The 13034-nt window shown below is 45.1% G+C and overlaps 1 protein-coding gene across 1 annotated transcript in view; it reads left to right on the top strand.

Annotated features, from left to right (window-relative positions):
• The window catches only part of LOC147725042 (TBC1 domain family member 20-like), an 87308-nt gene that overhangs the window by 59123 nt on the left and 15151 nt on the right, over window positions 1-13034 (top strand). The window contains exons 2-5 of the mRNA XM_086966507.1: window positions 4812-5000; window positions 6556-6636; window positions 8387-8573; window positions 8784-8885. Coding sequence (XP_086822633.1) covers window positions 4812-5000; window positions 6556-6636; window positions 8387-8573; window positions 8784-8885 — 559 coding nt within the window. The remainder of the gene's footprint in view (window positions 1-4811; window positions 5001-6555; window positions 6637-8386; window positions 8574-8783; window positions 8886-13034) is intronic.

Below are 13034 nucleotides of genomic sequence, written 5' to 3'. Positions count from 1 at the left end.
CTTATGATATATCTACTCTGATTGACCTCATATATGTGTTTCCATTGTTTTTGTGCAAAATCAATGTTAGGACCCTATGATTCAGGGAATTAAATGGACATTGACCCGGGAAGACAGCATTTCTTTGTACGCGGATGATGTGCTCCTCTACCTGACTTCCCCTAGACGCTCTATTTTGTAACTTCCGAACATATGTGAAATTTTTAGCCGGGCGTCATGGTACACCATCAACTGGTCCAAATCGATATTATTTATCCTACGAGGCCCACCCCCACTGCTCCCAGTCGACTGCCCATTTAAAATCACGGGGGACTCCTTTAAATATTTGGGTGACGCCCAGGTCGGAGGAATTTCTCCAGAAAAATCTGATGCCCCCCTTCGAGCGGTTTCGGCGCGACGTGGAACATTGGCATAATCTGCCACTGACCTTGCTGGGCAAGGCAGCCCTTTTTAAAATGATGACACTCCCTTGGTTTTTATATGTTTTAGAGAACACTCCTTTTTCTGTACCACTAAAGTATTTCAAGAGGATAGAGGCTGTTGTCTCTGGCTTGCTATGGGGTTACAAGCCGACACGCATAGCACGGGGCAAGCTAGTACGGGGCTGGTACGACGGCAGAGTAGCTCTTCCAGACATTCAGTTATATTATTGGGCAGCCCAATTAGAGATAATTAATCAATGGTTACATTCGCCTCAGACGGAACCAGCGTTCCAGGCAGATAGACAGGGGCTGGGTGAAGCAGGAATCTTGTCCGCACAGTATGATAAGGGTAGATCTTCCTCCCTCATATGACCGACGGCACACACAATTTGCTTATGGTATGCAGCGCAGGTACGTCTTAAATGCAAAGGTACCATCACCCAAATGACTCCACTCTGGTTGGCGCGACAGCTAGGACGACTTCGTAACAGCAAGGGATTCGGGGCATGGGACTTGATAGGTATCTCCACAGTGGGGGATTTATGGAAGAAGGTTGAAATGGTGTCATTTGAACAGCTTAGGATCCAATGTGACCTGGCGCCCACTGAGAGGTTTCGATACATGCAAATTAGACATGCACTTAGCTCTGTTCTCCTGCCTGGCACCGATATACCGGAGGCCACCCCTTTGGAGGATAGGCTTCTGACTGAACACATGCCGAAAAAGGCAACCTCATTCACGTATCGTAAACTAATCAATAATATACCTGACCCGATGCTGACACTTGGGCGCAAATGGTCCACCGACTTGGGTAATATCGACGATGCAGACTGGGAGATGGCGCTGTCCTCCCCATGGGAGGTGGCCATACCTTCGAGACTCCGTTTAGTGCAGCTTAAGATACTTCATTGTGTGTACTACACCAGGGTTACCCTCACACTATAGGAAGGACCGCACACCATTTTTGCTTGAGAGACTGTGAAGAGGTGGGAACCTTTTTTCATACTATATGGTAGTGCCCCTGGATTGCAGAGTACTGGGTCAGGATCATGCAAACACTATCACAGGTGGTGGAGGTAACTGTTGTCCCGGAGCCGAAGTGTTGTTTCCTGAATTTGTGGGAACCAAATCATCTTTCCCACTAGGCTCAAGACTGGGTCACGCTGGGTGTAATGTTTGCCAAACGTAATATCGCATGAAACTGGGGGTCCGAGGAGGTGCCAACACTTAGAGGATGGTGCAAGGATGTGGATGCAACTATGATGGCAGAGAGAGTGGTATACACACACCGTGGATGCCCCCGAAAATGGGAGAAAGTGTGGGCTGCATGGAACAAATTTAGGAGCTATCTCTGTGACCCACCCATGCAGGACGTGGATGACGTGTCGTAGTGAGGTGAGGGGAGGGTTGGGGTGGCGGGGTCCCGCGATGTGCCAACAATGATAACTTGGATGTATCCTGTAATAGCGATGGGTGTGATGTCCACGACTTTGATCGCAGTCCATAATGCTCAATGTAGATGCCATGTATTTGTACTATGCCCTGTTTTCTTTTTCAATAAAAACAATAAAAAAACAAAAAACAATGTTGGAACTGTAAAGAAATTGATTTCACACAACAGAACCAATTGCAGTATAATCGTTAGATGGCCAGTTTCTGAAGGATACTGGGTCATCTCATTATATTTTCTGCTTATTAAGTATGCCTTTAAAAGTTAGTTGTTATCCCATTGTGTTACAGTCTAAATACATTTTTTAAATGTTTTTTTACAGATACTCTCACAGATGACTGCAGTAGGCAGGTGTTTTGATGTTGGTCACCCACTTTGACAAGCCCTGTGGATTTTCACTACGTTGATTCATGTTTAGTCCAATTGAGAGGGGTTGTGTATTGTTTTGCAAAGTGTATTTTTCTACATATTTGTAGTCTTATAAATGTATGCATGGTTTGTGTTCTTGAAACAGGCGGGATTTGGTAAAGTGTAAAGCCAGTGGTAAAGTGGAAAGGCTTAATCGGTTCATTGGGATAAGTCCTAAAACGTTATGACAAACCTGTAGGCCTCGCCTATTTATTAGGAAAAGCATGCGTTAAAGACAATAGGCTTTTAATGATGGATTGTTATAACACTGTGCTAAAGCCTATAGGCAGCCATTTTGTTACATGGAATAGCACGGATTAACATAGTTGGCAAGGGTTTTGGTGTTCCATCTGAACAAACCGTGGTGATAGAAGAAATGCACTCCAGTAACCCTTGCTAGGCTCTCTTAGGAGAGATACAGTTTTGATTTGCCAATTGTAATTTTTTTAATAAATTTGTACATTTATGACTAAATGCTGGGTGATTGCCTTGTGGAAAGCTTGCACGCAGTACAGTAGGCTTGAGTTGGTTACGGTGATAAGCCAATGGTAATGGTCATAGACCTGACTGTTTATTGTGAAAAGATACAATAAAGGCAGTAGGCCTGACATATATTAAAGTCCACAGACTGTAATATTGTATACTGTGTACTTTTACAACTTTATGCTTGATAGTCTGCATTTGGGAAAATGTATGCTCTGCTCAGTACAGGTGGCCTCGGTTGGTTTTATTGGTGATGAACCCACGATAACCGCTACATACCTGATAAGGCATCAGAAATATTTTTCTGAGTGATCCTATGTGTGATCTGTTTATTATGACAAGTTATGATAAAGGCAGTAGACTTGGCATATTTATTGCAAAAAGCATATGTTAAAGTCGGTAGGCATTGTAAGGGTGAATGCTGTTTCTCTGTGTTAGAGCCCACAGGTATTTTGTAACATGAAACGTCACAGATTACCTTTGCCGAGAATGATTTTAGTTTTGGTTACCGTCTCTGACCAACCCCTAGGGTGTAGAAAATCTACACCTTGATAAATCTTTGTAGAATCTCATCCAAGCTGTCTGCCAGGATCTTGTAATAAACAAATATTTGAATAATACATACATCGACATATATCTATATAGATACATAGAGGAGCTTTGGGTCAGCTCTGTTCTGCCATTGGTCTGTCTGATTGTCAATTACACTCTGCTTCCATCTGAGAGCATACTGCAGGGCTAATGGTTTTGTTCACATCAGTCATTGGCTCTCTTGCTTGTGAATGATGCCATTTTTTAATCCCATGCATACATCCAAATGAGAATGAGCATGGTTCAGTGTCATGGCTGGTTTGCCAGGCCTGTAGTTTTCACTTTTCTCCTTTTATCGTTCTCCCTTCACTTCTTTGCCTCTTTTATAGTAACATTTCTTAAGAGGTACAACACCTCTCCTGGCTGTAGCCAAAGTAGAAAGGGTCCACGGATTCTAAGGCTTAAACAACGCTTTGATAAGCTGCTTTTATAGGTGAATGGAGAACACTCGAAGCTCTGGACCTCTTGAGCTTCATGTAGAAATACAAGTTTGAGAAGTGATGAGTGTATGCTCCATAGAAGATCACAAAGATTCTTATCAGGAATAATATCCGTTCTTTCAAGTCGTCATACAGAGGACAGAACTATTTCTGGTTGCAGTATAACATCTTTATTATTTTTTGTGGAACATGGACAGCCGACACGTGTTTCGCCCCCTCTTGGCGAGTTGCGCCGGGGCTTTCTCAAGGCTAATTTCACATATGTAGCATATATGATTATAGTTCCCAATTTTAGTAATATCCAAGGTACAGGGAGTTCAATACTCCAGGAGCAGAAGTTCTTCTTTGAGTTTTGTTGAGCTTATTCCGTGTTCGGTCCCTGCTCACAGTTCTAGATCTTCGGATTAGTTTACGGGTTAAGTCCCAGGCTATCTGCACCTGGAGTATTGAACTCCCTGTACCTTGGATATTACTAAAATTGGGAACTATAATCATATATGCTATATATGTGAAATTAGCCTTGAGAAAGCCCCGGCGCAACTCGCCAAGAGGGGGCGAAACACGTGTCGGCTGTCCATGTTCCACAAAAAATAATAAAGATGTTATACTGCAACCAGAAATAGTTCTGTCCTCTGTATGACGACTTGAAAGAACGGATATTATTCCTGATAAGAATCTTTGTGATCTTCTATGGAGCATACACTCATCACTTCTCAAACCTCTCCTGGCTGTGTTAATTGGTTGCTTGCTTACTGCTGATTTCATCTGCAGTGTGATGCATCCCACGCAACCTCTTTATCGAAAGCAAGAAACCATTAAAGAATGCTGCTGTCCATGATGCATCATTGTTTTACCATTCCAAGATGGCCATCACTAGGTTCTAAGCGTGGAGCACATGCTCTAACTTTATAACCAAGATGGACACCCCCTGCTATGTTTACGTTTGTCATTACAAGAATATTCTAGAGGTTGCACCTGTCCTCACTCTCCAACTGAACCTATCCTTTCAATTTCCAGGGCCACCCAGGATCAGCAGGAAGCAGAAACTGCTCGAGATCCACCAGGCCCTGACCTCTGACCCTGTGGACATCGATGGCCTGCGGAGGGCGGCAGTGAGTGAAGGCGGCCTGCTGACTGACGAAATCCGCAGGAAGGCGTGGCCCAAGCTCCTCAGCGTCAACGTGTTCAACCTCCCACCAAAACCAGGTGTGTCCATGGGCCAGGGACTGTGAGAGAAGCCAGAGGAGAGGGTCGCTGCTGGCCTGCAAGACATAGGGCCAGATGCATCAAGCATCCATTTTGCGATTCCTTATTAGCGAAAAATAAGGAATCGCTAATAAGGAATAGCAAAATGGAATGCATCAAGCAATCACTATCAAAATAGCGATTCCTTAGAATTCCTTAATTGCGACTCGCAAATTGCGAGTCGCAATTAATGAATACCTCCCCATTAATTCCTATGGGCCTAGAGGCCCATAGGAATGAATGGGAAGACAATCTCAATTTGCGAATCGCAATTAGCGATTCGCAAATTGAGATTGCGAGTTCAAGGGTGCAGGGGTGTCCAAAGGACACCCTGTTACACCCCTGAATGTGATCTGTGCACATATGTTGCGCACACACATGCCCTTAGGGCATGTGTGTGCGCAACATGAAACTTTGAAAAATGCACACAAGTGCATTTTTCAAAGTTTTTGCAAATTACCATGAAGTTGTACTTTGTGGTAATTTGCGTGCCCTATCGCTATTTTTGATACTTTCATGCATTGCATTTAAGGAATCTCAATTTGAGATTCCTTAAATGCAAACAATCGCAATTTAGCGAATTCTCTATTTGCGATTTTTGCATTTGGGATGATGCATCCCAAATGCAAAAATTGCACTCGCAAAGGGCCAGAGTCTGAGAATCTGGCCCTTTTGCGAGCACATTTCTCTTGATGCATCTGGCCCATAGTCTACACTGGGAACCAGAGGGTAGGAACCCTGCAGGAGACAATCGGCAGTGAGAGTGAGAGAAGGGGAACACTGTAGAACAGAACCTGCAGTGGGAAACAGAGGAAAGGAACACTGTAGGTCACAGCCTGCCATGGGAACCAGAGGACCGGAACACTGTAGGTCACAGCCTGCAGCGGGAATCAGAGGAAGGGAAACTGGAAGTTACAGAGTGCAATGACAGACAGAGGAGCGCAAGTGGAAGAAATTGGAATATTGAGGTAGGGGACCACCCACCTTCAGGAATAATCATAACCCTTGTCATATTGAACTCTTAAAGTTGTTACCCTGAGATCAACCCCCTGGTAGCTGTGACACAGAACAGGGAGGATTAATTTGAGGCAGTGTATTAAGTATTTATGCAGTACCAAAACAGTAATAAAGTCAAAATGCCTAAGAATAAAAATTCCAAACCGAATTGGGATTTAAAAAAATAATATAAATATGATGGCAAAATGAAAAACATGTAATAGCATAAAATGTAGATATGAATTTTTGAAGGTTTAAGTGTATATAACGCCAAAAAGCACAAAGCGCCAATGATAGTCAAGGGTGGGCCAGGTACCTTCTAGTTGTAGATTTTACCTTCCTACTGAGCCCTGATTATGAGTGGGTCGGTGTTGTAGAGAAACTTCTGAAGTGAAGACCCAGGACAGAAAGCACCAGCCTCCACACAAGGATGAGTTGATCAAATGTTGCAGAATCTGGAGTTGTAGGTACTTTGGGCCTGTGCATGCATATTATTAACCATGTCCTGCTCTCTTCCAAGGAAGAGCGATCCGAGAGGGGCACAAGGACTACAACCAGGTGCTGATGGATGTGCGCCGGTCATTGCGACGCTTCCCAGAAGGTGAGGTATTGTCTGTAGACCTCTGCTTTCTACATCCCTTGACTGACATTTGTGGGTTCAGCGGGGTATATTTTGTTGTTGAGGCTATGAGTAGGTCAGCGAGAGCCAAGCATTGAATGTGGCGGGTTTTGACCTGGCACCTTAGTATGTGTAGTGGTTGATCTTCCTGCGGTGTGCTTTTACTCAAAATACTCTGTATTAGTACAGGCCTAGTGTGGCATGAGGCTATGAAAAATGTGATGTGCTGCTTCAACATTCAGGTTAACCTGTCAGCCTGCCCAATCTTGGTATTTGATTGACTCCTTGCTGTTCCTAATGCTTTGAGTGACCCACACTGTAGAGGTGAACTCCTGGTCAGCCATCCTGAGCAACATGGCAGAGCACGAATAGTGCAGCTTGTAGACTGAGCTAAGTTTGAAAATATCTATTTTTTACTTGATGCTAAAGTCTTGCAGTTGTTTTTAAGCGACTCTGAGTGCTGGTGCACATATAGACTTATCTACTTGGACATTAGAATGAGGCATTATTTATGTGCACCTGCAGGCCAGAATACTTCCATATAACATCACCCCCTTGCATGCTGAGGACTCCTGCCATTGGTAGACTGAGTGGGACAGATGTCCAGGCTCTCCTTCATCATAGATATGCTCAGGCACCATTGACGCCTCCCAGGAACTACACATCATTTCCACTGCCACATTAACAAACAAATATGTTCATGGCCATTAGCCACATCTCTTTCAGTTCCCACTACTCTTTCCAAGTTTTCGGTAAGCTCAAAATTGCTGGTTCCCACCAGTCATTCCATTTCCATTTGTTCATACGCTCTCATTTCCCAAGGAAGACATTGTCCCTTCTTCCAGTGGATTCACGGCTGCCAGGTCTAAGACAGCAGACTCTTCAGTGTTGATGCTCTGCATGTAATGATGATCTGTCCCTTGCTGTCTAGTAAGCAGATTGACCAGAAGATGTGATCATGGCTACCTGACCATTGTCTAGATGAGACTGGCATCAACCATGAAGGCTGACCTATATAGACTCATGAGGTATTCATTCTGTCTCAGGTCCTCCACCTAGTATATTTAGGAGTAGGAGTAACATTAAGGGGCAGGAAGCAGGGATCACTACTCCCAGCCCAAACTATGAGATCACTGGTTGCTTGCCAGGCAGCGAGTGGAGGTTGTATGAACGGTGGAAGGGTCTGAGTGGGCTCCTTCAACCGAGCATTGGGCAGTGAGGGCCTGGAGTGAAATCTGTCGCCAGAGTCTGTCATTTCACTTTTTGTTTCTGAGTGTCTCCGCCTTCATGTTTGAAGAGGGGGCCTCGTCCACCTTTCTCTGAAAGCAGACCTACATTTGAGCTCAGTCAGGTGGATATTGCTAGGGGAGAAGCTGAGAGAAGTCATCCCTCTTTCCCTTCCATGACCATGCTCGGACACCATTCCTTGAAGACCTTTGAAAGATGAAGCGATACCTTCTAGGCCCTCACATCACTTACCTGCAAGCTAAGCTGGAAATGCACAAATGTTCACATCTTTAAAGCTTCTAAGTTGCCATTCTATTGCTACAATGTTATCCACCAGGAGGTTCCCTCACCCACAGCAAAAAGGTGAGTGCCCATCACTGAGTTCATTCACAAGAAGCCAAGTGAATGTGATGTGTAGGGACTACTGCTGTCTGACCCCATCCTCATGACATTGGTTGCGGGGCAGCCTTCTAGTTTGCTCACCCATCCTTTTCTCTCCACCCAGGGATGCGAGCGGACCAGCGCCAGGTGCTGCAGGAGCAGCTGATCGACACGATGCTCTATGTTCTTAAAGTCCACCCTGAGCTGCACTACTACCAGGGCTTCCATGACATCGCGGTGACCCTGCTGCTCGTGGTGGGGGAGCGGATGGCCATAGCCCTGCTGGAGCAGCTCTCCACACACCACCTCAGGTAGGCGGACGTGTGCTCCTGCAGCTCCTCGCTCTCTTGTACTGCACGCCCTTACCACCCGCTCTCTGATGATGAAGCGAGACACCTGCATTCATGGTACCTAAAGGCGCCTAGAGCTCCATACATCCATGAAGCGCATTTGAGGTCTGAGCGGGCGCAAGTAGACCCAGAACCTCCTTCCTCTCTCACGCGCCCATCTCTTCATTTTAGAGACTTCATGGATCCGACCATCGACAGCACGAAGCACATCCTGAACTATCTGATGCCCATCATCAAGCAAGAGGACCCGCAGCTCCACGACTTCATGGACAGGTAGAGTATTGAGGATTGTTGCTTCATAGAACTATGAGGGCATCCTTCCATGGGGAGAAGGGATCGTTGTCCAAACGCAAGCGAAAGGAGGTTATGTTCACTTCAATGGGTCAACTTTTACTCGCTAACCAATGTCTGAAAAGACTTAGACCTGGATACATGGGACTTCAAGATATTCCAACCAGAATAGAAGTCTGGGGAAGAGATTATAACTGTGACACAAGTGCTGGAAGAGAGGCTTACTTGAATGCAAGAGACAGGAGATATGTTAACCTGCAAGAAAACAGTGAAATGTGATCCTATCACCTGGCTCTCTCAGTTTTTCACTTCTGTGTACAAGTGTCAATAACAACATTTTATCTGGATATGAATGGCAGTACGATATCCTAACCTGTATGTAATTCACAGAAAGAGATTTCTTCCCTTACCTTGATTTAGGTTATTGGTAGAGAATCTGAGCCAAATATGTGACACAAAACGAGATTCTAATCAAGATACAATTGACCAGAAGAGATTATTACTTTTATTAAAATGGCGGCAAGAATTTTCCACCTTCATCTAAGTGTTTGCAAGAGACTCTCATGTAGATGAAAGTGGTATTAACAGATTCTAGACATGAGTTTTGTGGAAGGAATGTTTGTAGACACCAGTGACAAGAAACAGATTCTCACCTAGGCGTGGATGCAAAGAATATTCTTTTTGTTCCTGGAGAACAGTGACCAAGAACAGATTTTGATCTGGGTGTTGGGTGCCACATTTTGGGACGGATACCTTTGTAGCAGACACATGTTATGTGATATAGGTCTGTAAAGCGCCACTGCCACTCAGAAGGGTATCTTGGCGCTGAGAAGTGTGAAATTGAAGTCCAGAACAATTCGGAACCGTAGACAGGTCTTGTTTTTACACATTTGTTTTTAGTATTTTTTTAAGGCAAATGTGATTGTCATAAGCCTTAAGAAACTAGTAAGAGAGCGCCGATATTTTGCTGCTAGCAACTAGAAAATGTGTCTTGGAGGACATGTTTTTTTTTAAAAAAAGTACAATCTTATTGCAATTGAAAGCTGAGCAGAGGAGCCTGTTAAATGGACCTTTGGAATTTATTCTGCGCATAGGAAGGACCCGAACCAGTTACTGCATAATTACAATCCCAAGGTATAAAGTGCTCATGGCGGTGAGGTTCCGTCATTCGGCTGCCGCTCCGCCCACATGGCAATAATTCCTCGCCTGTGCGGGCGAATTAATGAGTGGGCGGGCCCTGACGGAACCACGCCCTCACGAGCACAGCAGCGCCCTGCTCATCCCCCATCCCCCGGCGCTGCGGCGAAATACGCGCTGCGGCGAAGGGGTTAACACGCTTTTTGTTGCTGCTGCTGTGGGTAGGGGAGGGCAATGAACAGAAACATAGACCCCTCTTTACTTTCTTCTCCAAAAGCTGCTGTCATTAGTGTTGTAAGGATGACTCGTGAACCGATGGTAAGTTAACTCGTCTTTATTGTTGTCACCCTGCTCTCCTCACTGACAGGAATATGTCACATTCCATGGATGACTAGGGGGAAGATACCAAGTGGCTGGGGCAGGGAGGGGGGAATGGATCGTACCACTTTATTAAACATGCGTAGGTTACAACACATCTCCCTTTGAACCAACAAAGCATTTACCATCCCCGCTTGAGTTACAACACATCTCCCTAGGACCAAAAGGGAAAAGAGGGATGGAAAAGGGAGGGAGGGGAAAGGGAAGCCAAAAAGGGGAAATGCTGGCACTTAATAACAAGAAAACAGAGGAAACATCCCGGACTGGATGCCAGTTTGGATAGCAATGTCAGGATAGAGGACAGATGCCAAAAAGTAATACCATAATAAAGTTACCAGAGAACATGCAACAGGATAGCGAACACGAATGCATCAGGAATATACTCTCAAGATTACACTTTGCTAAAAACGTACTGTCTGGAAAAAACGAACATTTCATAAGCTCTTGTTATGCAGGCAAAATCTAGTTATGATTATCCTCTGTGTACCTCTAGCATGGCTTACCCTCCTGACTGGTTCTTCAGGAGGATACATCTTCAGCAACTCTAGCAGTGCAAGATGGACTGGCCCTACTGATGGCTACTCTCAAAAGGGGATAGAGAGTACCTATTACCAGAGTTCCCTGAAAAAGGGAGTAGAACACTCACCAAGCTCCCTTAAACAAGTTAGACCTTCATCTTCACTACGCCCATAAGGTGTATGGGCCCGCCAGCATAGCTAGTCAGAGATACCTTGGATTTGGATACATTAAAAATGGATAGGCTAACCCAAAAAATCACCTCACTAAGTTTCTCTCTTATGGGGGGATTGGACGGAGCATCCATGAGAAAGGAGGAGGAAGTCTCCCTAAAATTTAAGGATTGTGCAAGGGTATAATAAAAGTGCTCCCTATCTAAATAGAATACAAGGTACAGAGGCGCCCAGAGGTGAAAGGTCCTTACGCGCCTAACCCAGGTTACAGGCGAAGGATGGATTGAGATATGTACCTTTCCTGCGGGAGGTGCCAACTTCAATTGCATACACTATAAAGTACACTGTATGTAGTAACAGAACAACCCTATTTTTGTGATGCAAAAGGTTAAACTGCAAAAGCTTTCGGAACTAGCTGTCACAAATTGTACGATATGTGGTAAAATGCACCTTACTGGGGAAGGGGACCTGTCCCCAAAGCACGATAAAACATAATCCGTGCCCCTAAAAGCACAGAATCACTCAGTAAAAGGAACCGCTGGACCGTAACTGTATTATACTTAATCACCATTGACTACTTACAAAGTGCATAATTGTCTGAATATGAAGGAAGGGAATTCCAAAAGGTGCTAATAGCTCTGAAATGGTACTAGTGTACAGCTGGATGTAATGGGGACACAGATTACTGTCACTTATAGAATGATAGAACACCGCACTGTACAGGCCTGCGAAAATGTACCTAGTGTACCAGAATGTCACAATAAAATTAACGTCACAAATGCACTTCATCACATGAAACAGGGCAAGTCTATACCAAGGGCTAAGTAGGTTAGAGCTACTTAAAAAAAAAATACCTATTGTGGAAAACACTAGTGGTTTGGTCACACAAGATAATCTCTTGACTCTTGCTGTGGATTTCTCCTGAAAGGTACACAGCAACTCATGCGAAGGAATGAAATTCACTCTTTACAATTACATCTATTTGCTTGAAAGGAGTTCAAATAAAATTTCCATATGCAGAACAGTTCACTGGGTACCTGACGGAAATTACTTGAACAAAAGTACGTTACTTTGAGTCTTGACGGTGGCCGTAATCCTTTGACCCCCAGTGATAGAGTACCTTTGTTCAATCGACGTCTAGCCTGGATGTATGAATCTTCCACAATGGATCACGAGTGAAGCAACAGTCCCCAATGCCGAAAACTGGAAGAGTCACTCGCGTTGCACAGTTTCCTTAGTCAGGGCCCCGGAAATAGAACAGGTGCTGAGGCGGCTGGGCGCCGTGAACTTTTAGAGGAATGCACTGTAGAGATGTCCTGACAGCCTCTTGAAGATTACTGCACTGCCCCCTTGAGGATCAACCGCGTGATCTGGTGCACTGACGAGGGCGCTCTGAGAAGGATGACTGAAAACGCTCCGTCACTGGACTTCTGACGTATAGTGCGCTCCGTAGCTCTATCTAGGGCGCTCTGTGGAGAAACTGACAGGAATCCCTGACATACGGAAACGGTGCACTGAAGGGAATGGCAGCAGGCTCGTGAAGGCACTGACTTGGCAGAGTACAGGGTGAACGAGGAACTGGCATACGGCACTTTCAGGCAGGGAAAAAACGCCGCCTCCCACTCACTGCTAAACTTGCAGCGCGGGAGCGATCACCTCAGCTTACTAATTATTTTCCACCGGACTCCCGACACCAAGGAAGAGGTGCTCCTTCACCAAGCACAGCTGACACAGGCTCATCAGAACATCAGCCGCTTAAGCATCTCTGCTGACTACTAACAGGACTCCAGGCAGAGCTGCTGCGCAGGCCCGGAAAAGGAAACTGACGAGGATCCTCTGAGGCGAATGAAGAGCGCCTTTCTGTTGACAGGAATGACTTCCAGGCTGCCCTAGGTGGCACAAACCAAAAGGGATTCCTCGGTGGGCA

Source organism: Lissotriton vulgaris, chromosome 4_1, assembly GCF_964263255.1.
Source record: "Lissotriton vulgaris chromosome 4_1, aLisVul1.2, whole genome shotgun sequence".
Lineage (NCBI taxonomy): Eukaryota > Metazoa > Chordata > Amphibia > Caudata > Salamandridae > Lissotriton > Lissotriton vulgaris.
Note: the sequence above shows the minus strand (reverse complement) of the source record. Positions and strands in the feature narration are given on the sequence as shown.